At 49.5% G+C, this 8,810-nt stretch overlaps 1 protein-coding gene across 1 annotated transcript in view; it reads right to left on the bottom strand.

Annotated features, from left to right (window-relative positions):
* Nucleotides 1-479: 479 nt before the first annotated feature.
* The window catches only part of LOC103256729 (putative thiamine transporter SLC35F3), a 15,225-nt gene continuing 6,894 nt past the window's right edge, over nt 480-8,810 (bottom strand). Inside the window, 7 exon segments of the mRNA XM_021710624.1 lie at nt 480-1,571; nt 1,574-1,739; nt 1,742-1,986; nt 1,989-2,003; nt 4,698-4,787; nt 5,910-6,102; nt 7,780-7,905. Coding sequence (XP_021566299.1) covers nt 1,438-1,571; nt 1,574-1,739; nt 1,742-1,986; nt 1,989-2,003; nt 4,698-4,787; nt 5,910-6,102; nt 7,780-7,905 — 969 coding nt within the window. The 3' untranslated portion in view covers nt 480-1,437.

Raw genomic sequence — 8,810 nt, 5'->3', positions numbered from 1 at the left:
CTACACCTTCGCACTAGAAACCTTACCCTTCTCATGTTTCACCCTGCACTCCGCTCTGTGGAAGGTGCGATTTAACCTGTGTGCCGTTACAATCGGGAGTGGTTTCTTCTTGTTTAGCCGGTTGCTCCCGGCCTTTCCCTATAGCCAAATTCCCGAATGAATTCCATGTTTTGTCCGTTGTCTCTAGGCCATTTCTTTGGCGTGCTTTCCCTTTGGAGGTCTTTGGGGGTCTGGCACAACAGGGAGCAATGAGAGAAAAAGAGCAGAAGGAAGGAAAGAAAAAGCTGCTTCGAGACTGCCAGTTTCTATGAGGCCTGGGAGGATGAGTCTGCTTTCTACATTTGTGAACGTCAACTCATCATTCTGGGACGTTTCCTTCCCTTGAGGTAGGTGGGCCGCCTTACCTGCCTTGATGGTGCTGGGAGGATGAACCAGATACTATGAGAGAAAGTGACAGAGAGGCCATGAAGACAGCACTGAAGGCTTCTTTTTCAAATATTTTATTAATCTGTTTGGCCAAACAGGTAATGGAAACTGAGAATAATAATTTGCTAAAAAGTTCAGGTCATGAATGCCTCTTCTGCCCTCCCTCCCCCAAACAAAAGACTCCAATGGTTACAGAATGCACCATTAGGTTATGACAACATTTCAAAATAAGGTTTCCATTTCATATGTAACAATGTAAACTTCAAAAATAGTAAACTCTAACCCCTGTCCCTCTTTACAGATCTATCACAGATAGAATTTTCTGGCAGACCTAAATTGTGTAATTAAACAGCCTGGTGCTTAAAAGTTTCATAAAAAGGTTTATGGATTCAGTAAGTAGTTTTTCAGTCTTGGTCGGGAAGTAAAAGCAACCAGCAATCTCCTCCTGCACAATCCACCTTATATGCGTATCGTACACTTCGGACACGTTCTGTATACACTGGCCATCACCTTTGTCATTTTGGTACACACACACACACACACACACGCACACGCACACGCACACGCACTCACAGATAATAGTTTTATTTGTTTCTAAAGATTTCTACATCTAAATTATAAGACAGCGCCAGTGACTTATCACGTCACCTCGCTTCACATAGGTAAAGATGAAAATTCTGTAGAAGGCACTGTGATTTCTCTCGCATGATCTTACGCAGACACGTGAGAGCAGGCCAGCCGGGGCTTGGACCCATCCTGCCCTCCCCGTGACCCGGCACAGGCCCGTCCTCTGACGGTGTTTGATGTCCGTTATCTGTGTCTGCCTCACCTCTTCACATCCCAGGCATCCCTCTCTCCCTCCCTCTGTCCATCCGTCCATCCACAGTAATTGACAGTTCTCTTTTGGTTCACTGAAATTCCTTGAAATTAAGAGTGCAGCTCTGGTATAAAACAAAATATGACCTACCATAGCTGAAAAATAATCACAGTGTACAATGTCATGTTCGGTGGCTAAGATTCAAAACATTTGCCCTGGCTTGTCAAGAGCATCAATCATCCAGAACAATCTATGCAAAGATCACTTTAACCCACTTTACATTCACTGGAAAAGCGCTGAGAGGTTCTTCTTCCCTCGTCCGTCTTGATCGGTACCCTGGAGTGGAAGGTCTGATGTGGAAAAGTGCAAGCAAGTTGGACATGCCAATAAATACCGCAGGACTTACCGCAGATGACCAAAACTGTACAGGTATGTACACCTCGCCCCACTGAGGTTCCTCCCGTAAGGAAGAGACCTCCCAGTCATTCGCGTGAGGTGCCCCAGCACGTCCTGTCCTGGAGCGTGGCCTAGCGGGCCAAGGAAGGGCGGCCTCTTCTGCTCTTGCTCTGAGGGCCGGAGCCCAGGTCTGCGCCCTCCGAGGGCTCCTCCTTCTTCCTCACTTTGAGGCGGGTGAGCAGCTTGATCAACCAGACGTCCCACTCCTCTGGCAGAAGCAGAAGGAGGAAGCCCAGGCCTATGATGATGATGGCGATGACCCGGACGCTGTTGAAGACAATCTGGCTGGTGTAGTGATCCACCACTGTGGGAGACAGAGTGCGGGGGTTACTGGGTAGCAGAGCTGGGTGGGGCCCAGGGCAAGAGGGGCAGCCCTGGAGAGGGGGCGGGGCCTGGGACAGCCCTGTCCGTCTGGTGGGGTTGTGGTCTTCCTCAGACCACGAGATCCTCCTCAGAATGATTTTGTTCCAGGTGGGCTGGGGTGGCCACTAGGATCTCACCCATAGCTTCATAAACCTCTCTGGTGGGAGGCCTTACCCTTGTATTTCAACTCCCAAAACACAGCTGGCATTAGTTCAGACATTCATTTGTGTGAGACAGAAAAAAAGAATGAACAGGGGCAGTTGGGGAGATATATATCACACACACACACGCACATGCACATGCACACACAGAGTTGTCCTTCGGACAACATGGGTTTGAACCGCATGGGTCCACTTACACGCCAAATGTCCTTCAACTCTGGCACGCCCAAGACAGCAAGAACAACCTCCTCCTCCTCAGCCTACTCAATGTGAAGATGATGAGGATAAAGGCTTTTACGATGACCCATTTCCACATAATGGGCAGCAAATATATATTCCTCTTCCTATGACTGTCTTAATAGTTTCTTTTTTACTAGCTTACTTTGTGGTAAGAATACAGTATATAATACATATCACATGCCAGATACGTGTTCATCCACCGTTTATGTTATTGGAAGGCTTCTGGTCAATGGTAGGCTATTAAAAGTTATGCTTTGGAGTCAAAAGTTATATGCATGGGGGGGGGCGGAGTTTGGTGCCTCTAACACCCGGGTTGTTCAAGACTCAATTGTATCTTAATTTTTTTTTTTTTTGAGTTGGAGTCTCATTCCATCGCCCAGACTGGAGTGCAGTGGCCACCGCAGCCTCGACCTGCTGGGCTCTGGCGATCCTTCCGCCTCAGCCTTCCACAGGCGCGCACTACCACGCCCGGCGAGTTTTTTGATTTATTGTAGAGATGAGGTCTCGTCAAGTTGCCCAGGAGGGTCTCAAACCCGCAGGCTCAGGCAATCCACTCACCTCGGCCTCCCAAAGCGCAGGATTACAGGCTGAGCCACCAAGCCCAGCTGTATCTTAATTTTTAATATCAGCAAAACATTCTGTTCATCCAGCACGTGAGGACAGTCAACCAGCCATTCTCACAAGCAGACGTCAGAGAGGGCCCTGCAGCTGGGCACGCTCTGATCTGATAAGCCCAGCAGGTTCCTCTGCTTCTCTCCCCCAGTCAAGCACTGCATGCAATTCTTTGTGTTGACACATCATCAAATCTCTTATGTGGCAGTAAGTAATGAGAAATGATTTTGATCAATCTCTCGAACACCTGCCTATATTAAACACTCAAAGTCAGTTTCTGTATGATGTGCCTATAAAATGCCTTCTCGAGACAGAAATACTGTGTGACTATAAATTAAAGATGCAACGAATGAGGGGGAGTGGGTTGATCAGCTGTTTTTCAGAAGCCTGCAGGGTCTGGACCACTTTTTATGAGCTGTCCAGGAGCTTGAGTGCCTTCTGCATCTGGAAGTGCTGTCTTGTAGATAACTTCGTTTGGGTCTCATATCAACCGAAGCAGCAAGGCGAGGCATGACCTTCATTTGCAGAGGAGAGAAGCCAAGGCCCAGAGAGCTGATGCCTTGGGACCACAGACCTCCAGGTGGGCCCGCGTCCCGTCTCTCCTGATGCCCACCGGGTCCTTCTCACACTGTGTCATGAGGTGGTCCTGCCGGGAGGGCCTGGGGCCACCATGGGGTCTGTATATATGTGTGTGTATACGTGGGTGTTTCTATCATCATATTGAGCAGGAGAAGGGCTTGATCCTCTAATGGCTCTAATGGCTGGGAGATAGGGGATTCAGGAGACGGCTCTGGAGGAAGCTGTGCCAGGGCCAAGCGCGTGAATGTTCTGGAGGAGAGGGGTTCATAGCCTTGTTCTGGCTGAGAAAGGACATGCAGGGTGGTCAGTGGGAGGCCAGGGGATTCTGGTGAGAAAGTCTAAAATTCACAGCAGCGTGAGCCAGGAAAAGGGAGGTGCGGGCAGGTAAAGACAAGCTCCAGGAAGAGCTGTCTGCTGTGCGCCTTGGCAACGAGCCCCCGGGGGGGAGCAAGCAGGGTCCCGTGTACCTGTGCACAGCAAGTCTCTCCTCTCTTCTGGGAGGCGGAGGAACAATGTTCACGCTTCCTCAACGTGTCAGCATGTTTCTACATCGGACCCCAAGCCAGTTCTCTCCCCTCAGGAAGTCACTTGCAAAAATCAAAATTTTTCTCTGCTCTGTGAGTTTCTACCTTTATTCAAATTACTCATGATATTCCTCTTGGTCCCAACCAGTTAGAATCGAGATGGCTTTAGACTTTCTATAGTTTGGTGTGGTATATGAAAATCAATCCATGCTGGAGAAAATAGTGCACAGATAACAAACAACATTTTACCTAGACTTTTTTTTTTCTTTGCAGAAGGCTAAACATGCATTCCACACCAGGCATAGCAAGAACATATGTGAGTATATATGTGAGAGAGTGTGTGTGTGAGCATGTGTGTGTGTGTGTATGTGTGTGTGAGTGAAGAATATATGTATGTGTGTGTATATATATGTGCTTGTGTAAGTGTGTGTATATGTGTGTGTGTGAGTGAATATATGAATGTGTGAGTGTGTATATGTGTGTGTTTACAAGCAGATATAGAAAGTTATATAAATTTACCTGCATTCACAGGTACACTGAGGACGATTCCAAGAGACATCAGAGTGGGATAGGTAACAGCAATTCCAAAATTTAATACAATATTGAATGCTGAAATAAAGAATGTGAAAAGTGGGTATTATTCATGGCTGACCTGTACTTTACCTCTTTGCTAGCCCAGCTGACAAGGCTGACAAGTTTCTCTGACAAGGCTGGAGTCACAGGAATTACAATGACCTTTTATTCTGGTTTAGTAAATTTGAGGTTCTTTCAGCGGTTCCAGGACATGAGATTAGGGACAGAAACTCTGTTCCCTGAACTTTGAAGAAAGTAAAAGAAATTCAGAAGAGGTAAGAAGGTACTAGAAAAGGGGACTAGACCATTTCACCAGCTGTGTTGCCTCTGCTCCTGGCAGGGTTCTGGAATGACATATGCACAGAAACTTTGGGGTATGTGTCTTTCTTTCTTTTTTTTTTTTTTTAGTTGGAGTCTCACTCTGTTGCCCAGGTTGGAGTGCATGCTCATGGCCACTACAGCCTCAACCTGCTGGGCTCAGGTGATCCTTCCACTTCAGCCTTCCATATAGCTGGAACTACAGGCGTACACTACCATGCTCGGCTTATTTTTTGAACTATTGTAAAGATGAGGTCTCACCAATTTGCCCAGGCTGGTCTCAAGCTCCTGAGCTCAGGCGATCCTCTCGCCTCGGCCTCCCAAAGTGCTGGGATTACAGGCTTGAGCCACCATGCTCGGCGGGTATGTGTTTTTCGAGGGAAACTGGGTGGGTCACCTCCTTGTTTGCTTTCCTGCCTAGCACTAATCTCACACTGAGTAATGGTGGCCATGATGGTATAGATGACATTTGTAATAATGATAGCTGATGGTATCAGTTGAACATCGACACTGATCAGGCAATGTCCTAAGAGCTCTGCGTGTATTACTGTACCAACTCCACACTGCACTGTTCTCCGTAGGCGACATATAAGCCACAGGGCCATTAGTTCACAACTTAGAGAAGCAAGGACCACTGATACTATGACAGTGACTCTGGTTCTGGAATCAGAATCCAGCATCATCATTTCAAAGACTTTCTGAAACACAAAGATCTTGAAAAGTAGCAAGGACTTAAGAATAACAATAAGCATGGGTTTTCTCCTTCAGGGCGAGGGTTTCCAGCGAGTCCTCGGTCCGTGGCTGCTTTCTGGGGTCCCTGACAGGGTGGGCGCCACTTACTCAATAAGAGAACTGAAAATCCACAAAGGTTTCCCCATGGGATGTCATCAAAGGAGCTCCAGTATTCCACTTTGGTAAAGTAGAGGATGACAGGAATGCAGGTGATGAAGAGGAGGTTGAAGATACCCAAAATGGACAGAAATAAGGCGGCTTCTCCAAACTTAGCACTGCCCAGGAGGAGCTTGAACAAGACCTGCAGGAGGAAACAGGAGGAGAGTGAGGGCTCACCTCAGGCCCCAGCTTGACAGAAGTGAAGTGGAGTGTCCGCCAGAAGGCTGGGCTGCACTGCAGGATAACACCATGGTCCACGTAAAGTGAACAGGGCCTGGCCTGTGCTCCTCTTACATGTTCAGTTCCCAGTGACGCGGTGGTGGAGAGCTACCCTCTGGCTCCAATAGAGAGCAGCCCAGGAGTCATGGGCCCTCACACCAGGCTGGATTTGCCTGTGCTGTGTTCACAACACCACATCGCCTAGAGGTAGCTGCCATGAGGACACACCCTCTCAGGGAGCCCTAAGTTGGGTCCCTGGCCCTGCAAACACAGTGTAAAAACCACTGTCCCCAAGAGAAAGACCTTTGGCTGCAAAGATACTTTCTGCAAACCAAGGGTGGAGGGATTTTCCTCATCTCAGCTCCATCCCACCACCCCTATTTCGGAAGTGGCAGGGGTTTCGGTGGAATGTACCAGAATTTTATTCTCTTACACCTGTTCTTGCTTATACATCATTTCAGGTGCTCAGAAGGTCGGGAGGAGACGGACGAAGGTGACCGAAATGAGTAGAAATGGAACCTGGAGGAGCAGAGGGATCAGCCCAGCCCTGTGCGGAGTGACTTGGTGGTCTCGAGGGGGTCTCTGCATTGTTTTCCCCCACTTTTCCTGCTCAGCCATTTCCCAACTTCTCCAGCTATCTCCTGGCCCAGGGGCAGGGGGTATGGGAAAGGACAGGCACAGCTTTTAGCCTCCCGCCTAGCAGCCTCTCTGGACAACTTGCAGGCGGTAGAGGAGGAGACGGAAATCTGAATCTGAACACTGTGCTCATGGTGGACTGTGTCTCATTAATACACAGCCGAATATAGCAGAATGTCACCTTTTAGTCATGGCTGCATTTGCACAGTGGCTTTGAAGGCTCAGAAAGGGGCTAGATCCTCACAGCCCCTCCATGAGAGGCGTTCCAGAGAAAGAACCCATACCATTTGACACATGGGCAATTCTCTACCGTGGACCAAAGAGGAGGAGAGAGGAAGAGAGAAGTGAGGCTTGATAGGGATGAGGGTGAAAGAGCCAGGGGTCGGGTGTGGGAATAAAAACTGGTTTCCATAAGACTTGGGCCTGCAGTTGGGAAGCGCCTTTCCACGGTTCTCAACGTTTTGCCAAAAATACCTCATAACCCCCTCTGACAGCAGTTGGGTTTTTATCTCTTTAGCCCACAAGGGAGTGCTTGCCATGCACATGGATTCCCACCAAGCAGTGACGACTGCACAAACTGTGGGTAAGAACTCACATGACAAAGTAGCACCAGGTATTCAAGTCTTTGCATCCCATCAGGTGGGAATTTATCTGAGCAAACTCTGAACTCCAGCTACCTTTGCGATGAAGTCAGGACTCTGCCTCTGCTGACTCAGTGCATGCCACCCACGTTATCCCAAATGCTGCAGAGAGGGGGCTACAGATGGAAAAGGCCAGACAGCCCAAACCAAGGGCGGCCACTCACCCTCGCCCTCCATGACCTTGGATGCATCTCCGTCAGCCTGGTGCCCACTGAGAGTACAGGCTTCTGGAAAGCCCCACCAAGTGAAGGACCAGGCACCCAAGGCAACTGTGCTGGCCGAGGAGAGCCAGGTCCGCCCCGAGAGCTGGTCTCCACACGTACCTTGTAGAGGGCAGACATAGATGCGGAGGCCACTACCAGTGCGATGCCGATGACGGAGTGGCTGTGGAAGCCATCGGCATAGGTCATCATCACGATGCCAGCAATGGCGAGGATGGCGGCCACGATCTGGATGGGCAGAAGAAAATGGTGGTCAGGGTAGCAGAGGGGTCCGTGGGCCAGGCAAGGCCAGCAAGCCGGACATGCACGTGGGGCAGCCACATAGGGGAGAGTAGCATCTCTTTTTCCTTTCTCTTTGGGTGGGGAGGGACAGGCAAAGGCTGGCCCTGTCTATATTTTTGTTGCTGCTTAGAGGGAGCATGTAGCAAAGCTTGGCATGACCAAAGACTCCGGGGCCACTAGGCATGACCAAGAACCCAGGACCGCTAGGCACAAACAAAGACCCCGGGGCCGCTGGTGGCAAGGAGTGGCAGTGGCTGAGCATCAGGTAGCAGCCAGTTGCTGTGACTCTCGGGAACTTGAGAAGGAGGAATCCAGGATTCCAGCAGCAGGTTATTTAGTCATGATCAGGCCCGGTGGACAATCCCTGGGCAGTTCCTAGACATGACCTGAGTTCTTGTACCTCCTGTGACTGTGGCTTCGTGTATTTTATATCTCAACAGGGACACCACTGCGAGGATCACAGATCTCGTCCCCACGGATGGCCCTCGTGGCTCTGACTTGGGAACTAATGGCCCTGTGTGTTGCATGTCACCTACTGAGAATAGTACAGCAAGGAGCTGAGGTACAGTATGCAGAGCTCTTCGGACACCGCCTAGTCAGCGCCAAATGCTGTCAACTATTATTATTATTATTATTATTTTTGAGTTGGAGTCTCACTCTGTCATCCAGACTGGAGTGCTCCTGGCCACTGCAGCCTCGACCTGCTGGGCTCCGGCGATCCTGCCGCCTCAGCCTTCCAAGTAGCTGGAACTAGAGGCGTGTGTTACCTGCCTGGCTAATTTTTTTTTGATTTATTGTAGAGATGAGGTCTCACCAAGTTGCCCAGGCGGGTCTCGAACCCACGGGCTCAG

The sequence above is a fragment of the Carlito syrichta genome, unplaced genomic scaffold, assembly GCF_000164805.1.
Source record: "Carlito syrichta isolate Samal-C Ts95f unplaced genomic scaffold, Tarsius_syrichta-2.0.1 Scaffold294983, whole genome shotgun sequence".
Lineage (NCBI taxonomy): Eukaryota > Metazoa > Chordata > Mammalia > Primates > Tarsiidae > Carlito > Carlito syrichta.
The sequence above is the reverse complement of the archived record's forward strand: the minus strand, read 5'-3'. Positions and strand labels throughout refer to the sequence as shown.